The sequence below is a fragment of the Ranitomeya variabilis genome, chromosome 1 (assembly GCF_051348905.1).
Source record: "Ranitomeya variabilis isolate aRanVar5 chromosome 1, aRanVar5.hap1, whole genome shotgun sequence".
Classification (NCBI taxonomy): domain Eukaryota; kingdom Metazoa; phylum Chordata; class Amphibia; order Anura; family Dendrobatidae; genus Ranitomeya; species Ranitomeya variabilis.
In genome coordinates this window covers 679,832,422-679,844,459 of record NC_135232.1, presented here as the reverse complement: position 1 = coordinate 679,844,459, position 12,038 = coordinate 679,832,422, and the positions used below count along the sequence as shown (strand labels likewise).

The following is a 12,038-nucleotide window of genomic DNA, read 5'->3' as shown; positions in this document are numbered from 1 at the left end:
CAGTCCATGGAGGTTGTGTGGTGAGAATGTATACAGAGGTTGACTGCTTTACTTATGGTTATCTTTGAAACAAGTATGCTTTTTATGCCTTGTGTTTTAGGAGAAAATAAAGCATGCGATTTTAGACTTTGAAAATTGTCAAAAAAATCTGGCCAAGAACATTCCTATCATGGATTCAGCTGAGGACATATACAACAAGCAGCATGGAAATTATGAAGACCTAAAAAAGAAATCTAGTGGTAAGGCAGCAGACCAGAAAATGTGTGGGTTTATTCGTAAAATGGATGGATAGTTTGGGTTATGTTCACATCTGCTTTGAAACTTCCAATGCAGATAAAAAAAAAAGCCAAACAAATTCCATCATGATGGGACACTGATTATAGTGGGTCTCGTTTATAGGTGTCATCACCAACCAATGTCATGTTTGTACTTCTGTTCCAATAACGGAACAGAAATACTGAAATAATAGGAATGATGTGAACAAAGATAAATTATTCTGACAAATGCAAATTTTATTCAATAAGTGACTTAAAACATTTTCTTGTATATCACAGCCATGAAACGCAAACAGAAAGCCTTGGAGGGATCCATTAACACAATCTCCAGGGATATTGAAGCCAATCGTAATATAAAGGTAAAGTAATTGTTCCGATTTCTGGTGCTGAAGATGTGCCATGGGTGTGCAGCAGATCCGCACTAGACCTAGACCCATTATCATTTATTTGGGCACTTTTTTTTTCCAATTCTATAGAAGTAAGTGAGATGCTACAAGAAAATATGGATTTCTACATGAAAATGTTTGCTTTAGGCTGGTTTCACACTTGCGTTTTGATCTGCAGCGTTTAAAAAAAAAAACGCATGTGGTTAAAAAACGCATGTAAACGCAGCAAAACGCCGCGTTTTTTTAGACGCATGCGTTTTTGCATGCAGAAAAAAAAAGCGGCGTTTTGCGGCGTTTACATGCGTTTTTTCCTGCGTTTGCGTTTTTTAAACGCATGCTGAGAAGTGTGTGACAGCTGCCAATCATCCAAATCAACTAGAAAACCCACTATAAACAGAAATAGCTAGGGTTAGGGTTAGGATCCCTAGTAACCCTAGGGATCCTAACCCTACCCCTAACCCTGACAAGCCACCCCCCACCATCAAGGTGATAAAGGCATCCAAACCCTAACCCTAACCCTACCCTTAACCCTAACCCTGACAAGCCAACCCCAACCATCAAGGTGATAAAGGCATCCAAACCCTAACCCTACCCCTAACCCTAGGGATCCATAGGAATTGGCTATTATGTTGACCTGGTGACCAGGACATTCTTCTAATAAAAAGCTTTGTTCAATGTGGACACCCCAAGATATACGGTATTGCTATAGAGTACTAAAAATATAAACTCGTAGAGTATTGACTGTCATATAGGGTTAGGGTTTGGATCCCTTTATCACCTTGATGGTGGGGGGTGGCTTGTCAGGATTAGGGTTAGGGGTAGGGTTAGGGTTTTCTTGTTTTTTCTTGTGTTTAGGGTTTTCTTGTTTTTTCTTGTGTTTTCTTGTGTTTGTGTGCTTAAAAACGCATGCGTTTACATAGACAGCAATGCATTTTTTTGCCGCGAATAAACTCATGCTTTTTTTGCGGCAAAAAAACGCCGCTAGAAATTACTACAGGTTGCATTTCTGCAAATGAACGCACGCGTCAAAAAACGCATGCGTTGCTGAAAACGCGTCAAAACGTTTTTTAATGTTAAGTATAGAAAAAAACGCATGCGTTTTTTAGCGCTAAAACGCAGCGGACAAAAACGCAAGTGTGAAACCAGCCTTAGATGTGAAAGGAAAACCCCATTCACATTGATTAGCTCTGCATGAAACCCACATCCTTTTTTGAAAACTCCACGTATATGAACGTACCCTTTAACCACTTCACAGCCATAAGGCATACTTGTACATCCTACATCTGGTCTCGGTGAGCTGAGTCTGAACCATGTGTGGTAGATGCCAGCTGTGTTACACAGTCTGCAGCTGCCTGTAACAGTGGTGAGCGGAGCTAACTCAGAATGCTGCTGTTTCACCATTTAAATGCCGCTGTCAGTGATTGACAGTGACATTTAAATGGTGCTAATGTTGGTGAATACATGTAATGACTCCTATAGACCCCTGCAATGTGATCATGAGGTGTTGACGGGTTTTCACCATAGCTGGGGGCCTTCTTAAAATAGACACAAATGGATTAACATTTCTGTTTCTTCATCAGGACACAAAGAAGGCTTCTTTAAAATCTCTTAGAATATCTGCTTTTGAAAAACTTCAGGTTGATCTTGAAACTTTAAAGCTGATTGACAAAGAAATTTATGAAACAAACAGAAGACTGGAGCTGGTCATCATGGAGAACTGCAGGCTGAAATTGGTGAGTAAACTAAAGGGGCTGCCTAAGATTTTTTGTATTTTTCCCTAAGCTTCCCTTCAGCATTGCAGGCTTAGATGTAATATACTTATATTAAAAATTCTGTTCCTGTCTAATGTTATACAATGTGTTTTAAATTATTATGCAAATTGGATTTAAGTGTCATAAAGATTTAATTATTTTGTTTTTCAAATAAACTCGTGGATGGTATTGTGTCTCAGGGCTCAATTGATCACTGAAATCAATCTTAAACACATGTGATAATTAGTTTTCCAGGTGATTCTAATTAAAGGAAAAATGTTCCACATTATTAAGCAGGCCACAGTTTTCAAGTAACATGGGAAAGAAAAAGGATCTCTCTGCTGCCGAAAAGCATCAAATAGTGCAATGCCTTGGTCAAGGGATGAAAACATTAGATATTTCCTGAAAACTTAAGTGTGATCATCGTACTGTTAAGAGATTTTTGGCTGAATCTGAGCACAGACGTGTTCGTGCTGATTAAGGCAGAATGAGGAAGGTTTCTGCCAGGGAAGTTCATCGGATTAGGAGAGCAGCTGCTAAAAAGCCATTACAAACCAGCAAACAGATATTTGAAGCTGCTGGTGCCTCTGGAGTCCCTCGAACTTCAAGGTGTAGGATCCTTCAAAGGCTTGCTGTAGTTCATAAACTTACTATTCGGCCACCCCTAAACAGTGTTCACAAGCAGAGACCGTTGCAGTGGGCCAAGACATACATGAAGGCTAATTTTCAAACAGTCTTGTTTACTGATGACGAGTGTCGGGCAATCCTGGATGGTCCAGATGGATGGAGTAGTGGATGGTTGGTGGATGGCCACCAAGTCCCAAAAAGGCTTCGACGTCAGCAAGGAGGTGAAGGAGTCATGTTTTGGGCCAGAATCATGGGGAAACAGCTGGTAGGGCCCTTTAAAGTTCCTGAAGGTGTGAAAATGACCTCTGCAAAGTATATAGAGTTTCTGACTGACAACTTTCTTCCATGGTTTAAAAAGCATAAACGTGCCTTCAGGAGCAAAATCATCTTCATGCATGACAATGCACCATCTCATGTTGCAAAGAATACCTCTGAGTCATTGGCTGCTATGGGCATAAAAGGAGATAAACTCATGGTGTGGCCACCATCTTCCCCTGACCTCAACCCTATAGAGAACCTTTGGAGTATCATCAAGCAAAAGGTCTATGAGGGTGGGAGGCAGTTCACATCAAAACAGCAGCTCTGGGAGGCTATTCTGACTTCATGCAAAAAAATACAAGCAGAAACTCTCCAAAACTCACAAGTTCAATGGATGCAAGAATTGTGAAGGTGATATAAAAGAAGGGGTCCTATGATAACATGTAACTTGGCCTGTTAGGATGTTTTGGAGTTAAATAGCTTTTTTGCTTCAGTGAATGTGACCTCCTAATGCTGCAAATTCAACAAATGAGCATTTTCAGTTCTTTAAAACATATCAAATGTTTAGAAATTCTACTGTGCCTAATAATTTGGAACATATGGAAATAAACACCGTGTGCACTGCTATAGTCTGGTGCAGAGACTAGGTACCCAAACCATATAGTAAATCATGAAATAGTCTCGCACTCAACTTAAGTATTTACCTCTAGTACTAATAAATCCACAACTATAAATACTTAAGTTGAGTGCGAGACTTTTTTCATAATTTAATAATTTGGAACAGTGCATTTTGAGGTTTTATTCATTTTGGAGATTATACTGTTATCATTGGGAGGTTTCTTCAACAAAATTCGATGTATACTCTAACGGGTGATGACTTTTATTAGACTGACTGTCATTTGCTCTGACCATTTAGGAAAATCTGAGAAAAATGTCATTTGCATAATAATTTGGAACATGTTGTACAGCCCAGATGGATTTTCAGCTGAACTGCACTGTCCTGTATATAGAAATGCTGATGTAAGTTTAGAGGCAGTGCTGAAGTTCTAGGATCGTGCATGTTTCATCCCCGATTCCTCCACTAAACTCTCAAAAGTTCAGAAGTTGGATCGTATGTTCCCTATCCCTGCTGTCTCTACTCTATCCCTTGTCAGGTTGCGGGGATTGCTGACAAACGAGTGACGATCGTGTTCCCTGCATTCTCTCTTCCCAGTAATCAGGACTCCTGATTGTCTCTGCTTATCAGAAGCTGTACATAGAGGGACTGAGAGGACCACTGTACTGCAGGATGGGGCTGTACATAGAGGGGCTGAGAGGAGCATTGTACTGCAGGATGGGGCTGTACATAGAGGGGCTGAGAGGAGTGATGTACTGCAGCATAGGTCTGACTTCCAAAAGGGGACAGTGGCAACTGAGCAAGGGAGACTATGGCTGTATTGGTACCACAATCTCACCCAACAGCAGACAGTTGCAGATCCTCACAAAGTACACAGAGATGCCAGGGCAGCATTGGCTCTGATATCACGGAGGAAGAGTTATGGGAGTAGGGTGAAGTGATCGCAGGCAGAGAGAAAGGACTGGCCATTACCAGGATGTCAACCAAGGTTAGAGCAGTTTAGCTGCATAAAATTATTTTTAGGCTACATAAATTAGAGTTGAGAGCCTATTGTGCCCTAAATAGTAACACGGAGGATCGTTAAGACTAAGAACCAATAAGGAAAAGAAGGATCCTCCAAACGCAAAATAGTGTCTAAAAAGTATTGATTTGAAATTGATTGAAAAGAAATACTTTTTAGACACTATTTTGCATTTGGAAGATCCTTCTTTTCCTTATTGGTTCTTTATAAATTAGAATTGGTTTGAATCGATTTGCATGCCCCATTACTTCAGCCACAACAGTGGTCTATGGTTATTATACAGGAGTACTGCCTCTTACCTGCCAACATCCGTGACTCCTCTTTTGGTTAGCCAGCTTGGAGCAAAATCTTTGTGGTGTGATGTACATGTGACATCGTGGATGCAGGCAGGTAAGAGGCGGTACTCCCTCTGCCGTCCAAGGACAACCGATCATTGTCTTGGCCAATGCAATGAGAATAAATTCTCACCAACTCTAATATAAATGGTTTAAGCTTAACTACTACTGTATATTAGATATGAGTTGTTTTTTTCTTTTTGACAAGGCCGCAACTACATACGCTGTGTAGTGGCCACTCTGCGGTACTGCAGCTCGGCTCCCTTTCCCTCAATACTGTATGCAAGAACAGCCACTACACAGTGTACGGAGCTTCGCTGTTCTGGCTCACACTGTGCACAGCCTATCACCGCTGGAGCTGCAAATATCTGATTGGTGGGATATTGGACCCCCACCAGCCTTATAATGACCTAACTTAAGGACAGGCCGTCATTATCAAAGTTCTGGATAATCCCTTTGAAGCACATCAAGGGCAGTCATACCCAGCTATGTTGGTGGGATCAGCCACCAACTATACACTAGTGGCCAAAATTGTGGATACACTTGACGTTCTTAATAATTTTCGAGGCTCCTGGAACTTTCGGCGATCTTGCTTGATTACGTAATTATGTTTATAGCCCAGGCACGCAATCTGTTACTAATGATATCGGGAGACTTGTTTTTGATATTTTGTCGGTAGTTTTTATAATTTTGACAAGAAATACTGGACTTCGTTCTCTGAGTAAAATTCATAAATTCTTAGTTATATGTTAACTTTTCTTTATGTCCGCATTAAATTAGAAATAGTGTTTTAAAGCTACAGTCGTCACTTGATCCTTTCAGTATAGTTACTATATAATAGTATTATAGCACTATTGAGAATTTTTATTTCTTGTATTTTATTTAAATATTTAAATTTAATTTTCTCCTTCGCCTCATTGGGGGACAGAAGACCATGGCTGCTGCTAGTAGGCTGACACAATTAGCTTCTCCTCTGCAGTATACACCTACCACTGGCTCCAGCCCGAACCAGCTCTTGCTTGGTGTCTGTAGGAGGCACATGGGTCTGCTATGCAGACCATAATTTATTATTTTCAATTTTTTAATTTTTACTTTTCAATTTTTATTCCATTTAATGGATTACAGGGGCGACTGATCCCTTCAGGGTTCCGATCTCCCCAAACCAACAACAGGCGGGAACGTGGAGTGTCGCCTCCACGTACCTCCCTCCTGCACCGTGAAAAGGTATGCCTGAGCTTCTTTAGGGGTGACTGTTTCCTTCATGGTTCCGATCTCCCCACACTATCAATGGAAGAGAACATGGAGTGTCACCTCCATGTACCCTCTTCTGAGCCAGGCTTATTACTGCTGGATCAACAGCCCTGCTCCATCTTTAAGGAGTCAACCCCTAGGATGTCCAGAGGCACTTATGACGTCCGTGCGGCCCCCACTGCATCACCACTGATGAACAGCGGTGATGGAAGGAGGCGGACTGTCCCTTTCCACCTCACAGACAATGGGATGGTGGAAGGAGGGTTTCCGACACCGTCCACACTTCAACAACGCTGAAGCCCAGTCATCCGCGGCGGCGCCATGCCGTGACGTGCAGGTCGGCTGTGGGTCCTTGCAGCAAATTCACAGTATGAGTGCCTGTTGTATGTTGGAGTGAAAAATTGGCTTTGTATGGGGCAGTATCGGTGTCTGGGCAGATTTATGAGCACAGGGTGCCTGGGCCCTACACGTGGTGCACATTCCAAGAGTAGCCCCCAGGGCAAACATGACTTACAAATTGCCTGCGGGATTCTTTCTCAGAGTTCCTCTGATTGTGTCTGACTGCAGCATGCTCCCCCGTGGTGTTCCCCTCCTTCTGCTGGCCACAGAAATTTAGGCCCCGGCTTGGGCCTATACACTGAGCAATCTGAGTGTCACGCCGTTCTGTCTGTATCTGGTTTTTGGCGTGACAATGCATATGTTTGCTTTAACCTTTTGCTCCTTTCCCCCTAATTGAGCTGGGATACTGTTGGCTGTTACCTGTATGGAGCCTTCTCAGTTCCCTGCTCTGCTGCGTAGCCGTACATGGGTGATTAGGTCTTTGCTCTGCTGCATGACCATCCACATGTCCACATGTGCGGTCCCTGGTTGCCGCTATGGAAGCTGTCTGTGGGTTGTGAGGTCCTCTGCAGCTGGTGCATGACTTTCCACGTGTGTTCAGGCTAGCAGTCGCTGCCAGGTGCCCTAAGCCACAGTTCCTACACTGATTGTGCTGTAATGGTATCTGTTTGTGGTAAGGGCATGCGCGGCCACACCTCCCCTGCTTTTATCAGGGTTAGTGTGTGTACTTGAAATGCTGTCCTCAGCCAATTGCTGAGGAGCAGCTCCTATATAAAGTTCCCCTGCCCTATGGGTGGGGCCTGAGCTACTCACAAAGCTCCTGAACTTTGCTATGTGTGGTTTGTGTTCCTGCACCTCTCCTATCTATGTTTTGGTTCCAAAGTCCTTGCCTTGATTCCTGTTATGTTCTGTTCTGGTGCCTGTCCTGGAGGCGGTATATCCAGGCCTGAATCCTTGATCCTGTACCTGACCCTGTCTGAACTGTGTCTGCTGTGTTATGTTCCTGGAATCCCTCTGTGTCTGAGCCTCGCACCCAGTGACTTTGAGTCTCTTGTAACCGGTGTTTCTGCTGAGCATCTACTACTCTGTGCTCTGTCTACCATGCAGTGCTAGCTCCTGGCAGGCCCAGCAATCCTGCGGTTCTAGCACCATCCCGCTTGAGTCCCTTCCTAGGTCCGATGCCCGGAGCCTGACGACCGCAGTCTGGAACCTGATGACCGCTGCCTGGAGCTTAGAGCCTGATGACTGTGGTTGAGCCTTTAGGTCGTGTCGGATGTCTGGAACAGAACGACTCCTGTCTGATGTCTGCTGGTGACCCTGGGTCCAGATGTCCTGTCTGTACCCTGACGTCCTGCCTGCGTCCTCTGATGTCCTTCCTTTGTCCGTGGCCTGATATAACTGATGCCCTGGGCTGCCACGCCAGTGTCCCAGCCGACGACCTGGGCTGCCACATCATTGTCCCGCTTGTCTATCCAGTATTCCTGATGTCCTGCCTGTGTCCTGATGTACCGCCTATGTGTGCCTCGGTGATCCGTTGGTGCCTTCGGGTCCACTGGATGGTACCCTTCTGGAGGTGTGTAATCGGGAGCCTGACATCATTATGTTTGTTTATGTACTGTGTGACTTTACTTTAGTAAACTTTACTTTCTCTATACCTGAAGTTGTGTGGTGTAAGCAAGTCCTACATGTCACTTTCCTTGTCCACATGCTCAGCTGCCACAGAACCCCGGTCTCTGCCCTCCCCTAGTTCGGGTAGGCCTGGGTCCCCCTCTGCGGTATAAAGGGTCCATATTGCATCCCCGGGGGACGCGTGCCCCACGCCCTTGTGGTCGGTCGGCGTGGGGGCGTCTATGGGCTGGGCCGCATCAGCGGCGGCAGCTGATCATGACACTGAGGTTTCGCCCACTGAATGATGCTGCGCTTGTAGCCCCGTCCCCCGAACTGGCGCTTCTCGGTCACTGTGAGATTTCCGCACGCCACAACTTCTGGGGGCCATCTTTATCCATCCGGCCAGCTCTCCTCAGCTGGCATGGTGCCAATGAGATCCCATTGGTGGTCTTAATGGGGCACAGCGGACCGGCAGCACTCTCGGGTAACAGGATCTGGGTAAGAGCCCTGACCCTGCAGCAGACACAGCAGCCCATATTGACCTTTCCCTGCAGTTGTTTTGGGCTCCTCTCCCTATTGGAGGATATTGGCAGTATAAGATGCCAGCATACTGTGGTGCATTATATCTCTCCTGAATCTAAAATTGGGTGACAAGTACATACCACTTCATGAGCGGGCTTCGTCGCCGTTGCAGTCCATGACGTCACTGACCAAAGCGACACAGTCACTCCTCTATTGGCCGGAGCCTTCACCAGCCTGTCTCGGAGAACTCCTCCACCTCAGATAACAGAGGGCGACGGATCCCATAAGGGCTCCGCTCTCCCCAAACCTACAACAGGCGGGAATGCAGAGTGTCGTCTTCACGTTCCCCTTCCGGCATTATTGTTTTTTGTTATAGGCATGCCGTGTTATTCTAGGTCAATATATCCCAGGCTCATATGCTTTTTCTCCTGGTCCAACAGCCCTTATTCATCCTCGATCAGTTAACCTCCTTGGTTGTACAGAGGTTTTTACCATGTCCGTGCAGCCTCCTTTCCATTGGCCCTGATAAACAGCAGTGATGGCAGGGAGATGGTGGTCCTTCTCCCCTCTTCTGAGTGGGTACATGGAAGGCTAGGATATAGCTTGCCGGCACGGAGAGCGACTGGACATACGCTTCACAAGTCAGGAGCTTATAGAGGCGAGATACTCTTTCCCCTGATTGCGGAAGAAATGGGAAGAATCCCCTCCGGTTGATCTGCCTGTCACCGCTTGACCTCAAAATCCCTTTAGTCCTTGCCAGATGGTTTCTCAATTAAAGCCCCCCACAGACCGGCAGATAGATGATCCGGGTCGTTTGTTTTTCTTTCCTGGCTTCTGCCACGCTGTGGGTGTATCTAATGCTATGGTCTCTTGGGCCAATGTCCTGAGCAGGACCATACAGGACACTGACCTTCCTCTGGAAGCAGCAGAACTATCCAATCAGATCTCCTTGGCCAGGGAATATCTCTTGTACGCATCCTTACACTCTACTCTATGCTGTTCTTACAGCCGCAACTGCCATCTCCTTCCGACGGACACTGTGGTTCTGGGATGGCAAAACGGACCCTGCGTCCAAAAAAAAAAAAAAAAAAAAGTCCTTCACGTCTCTGCCCTACCAGACCGGGTGCTTATTCGGCAAGAAGCCGTATTAGCTTATCTATGATGCCACAGGAGAAAACAAAATTTCCTCCCTAGCAAAAATCTAGGCGTCCTTTTTCGTCATCATGCCAGCCACAAAGAGGTCTGATTGGTCTCCAAAAAAGAGAGCTACGGCTATTGTTTTGAGGAAGGAGGGATACAGTTTCAGAGAAATTTCTAGGAAGATGGGTGGTGGAGTCAGTGCTTCTGGAGTGCAAAAGCTGTGTTCACGTTTTGCTGATGGTTGCAGCATCAAAACTAAAAGTGGTAGAGGAAGGAAAAAGGCAACAACTCCTAAAACAGACAGAAGAATTGTTAGGTTAGCCTTGCAAAACAGAAGAGCATAAGCCAAGGAACTCAACCAGTTCTTGCACAATGGAGGAGTTTTGGTGTGTGATAGAACAGTACGTCACCGATTACTTGCTGCCGGTCTGAAAGCACGAACACCAAGTAGAAAAGCCATTCCTTAATCTTAAACAGAGAAGTAAGAGAATTTCCTGGGACAAAAAACATCTTAGCTGGACAACTGAAGATTGGAAGAAAGTAATCTGGAGCAATGAAACGAGAATATAAATTTTTGGTAGTGACAGAGTGCGTTATGTTCGGAGTAGGCCAAAGGAAGACTGTCTTCCAGAGTGTATGACAGCTACAATTAAACATCCTGAGAGTCTTATGATATGGGGCTGTATGTCCTGGCATGAAATTGGGAGAATACAGTTCCTTGAGGGAACTGTAAATGCTTCGAAATTATATTCATGATATCTTTGAACCAAAGCTCATCCCATCAATTCATGACCTTGGCAAGGAACAGACCGAAATTATTTTTTAACGGGATTGACATGGTGCTCCCACTGCAAGGTAATGTCTAAAATGGTTTGAAAGCAAACACATTTCTGTGCTTTTATGGCCAGGAAACAGTCCAGATCTGAACCCAATTAAAAATATTTGGTCAATATTAAACTGATTGGTTTCTAGTAAGCGACCGAGCAGCACACAGGTATTGATTGCAGCTGTTATCAGTTCCTGGTATGTTATAATCAGAGAAGTCTTGTTGAATCAATGTCAAGGAAATGCAAACTGTTATCGATGCTAAACAATAACCTACCGTACATGCTACTAAAGAAAGAACACATAGGGATAGCATAAAAATGAACATATTAGGACGTGATATTTTGATTCGGCAATTCCGCTGTTCTTACAGAAGTAATGAGATATTTTGTATTATAGTAATCTTTTTTGCTATGTAGAGGTGTTCTAATCTACCTTAGACTACTTGTGGCATTACGGTTCTAAACACTTTGTATGATTGCATGCTAAAAACTTTAAAAAGTGACAAAAATTTGAAGTGTATCCAAAATTTTGGCCACTAGTGTACATTACCAGATTAAAATTATCTAATAAATCAACTTGATGTGACATGAGATGGACATTCTATATTTCCAGATGTGTATGCTTAATAAAATGGGATTGCATTATGGCCTCTTTTAATTTTTGCCACGTTATAGAAAGCATTAATTGTTTTGATCTCTTTACAGAAAAATGCACAATATAAGGATGATATCAGCGCCATCATAGGAGAATCACAAAAACATTTATCAGCTGCAGATCACCTAGAGAAAGACCACGCCTCTCTTATTGGTAAATTCAGCATATCCTATCTATATCTATCTATGACTCTGCAAAAACTCTTACTGTCTCACTTATTCATTCTCGTCTGGACTATTGTAACTCTCTACTAATCGGCCTCCCTCTTACCAAACTCTCCCCGCTCCAATCTGTCTTGATTGCTGCTGCCAGGATCATATTCCTCACCAACCGTTACACCGATGCCTCTACCTTGTGCCAGTCATTACACTGGCTACCCATCCACTCCAGAATCCAGTACAAAACTACTACCCTCATCCACAAAGCA

The 12,038-nt window shown here is 44.2% G+C and overlaps 1 protein-coding gene across 1 annotated transcript in view; it reads left to right on the top strand.

The window, feature by feature from the left end:
• The window catches only part of CCDC175 (coiled-coil domain containing 175), a 124,204-nt gene that overhangs the window by 77,251 nt on the left and 34,915 nt on the right, over positions 1 to 12,038 (top strand). The window contains exons 14-17 of the mRNA XM_077265265.1: positions 101 to 239; positions 555 to 634; positions 2,242 to 2,394; positions 11,662 to 11,764. Of these exons, the coding sequence (XP_077121380.1) occupies positions 101 to 239; positions 555 to 634; positions 2,242 to 2,394; positions 11,662 to 11,764 (475 nt within the window). The remainder of the gene's footprint in view (positions 1 to 100; positions 240 to 554; positions 635 to 2,241; positions 2,395 to 11,661; positions 11,765 to 12,038) is intronic.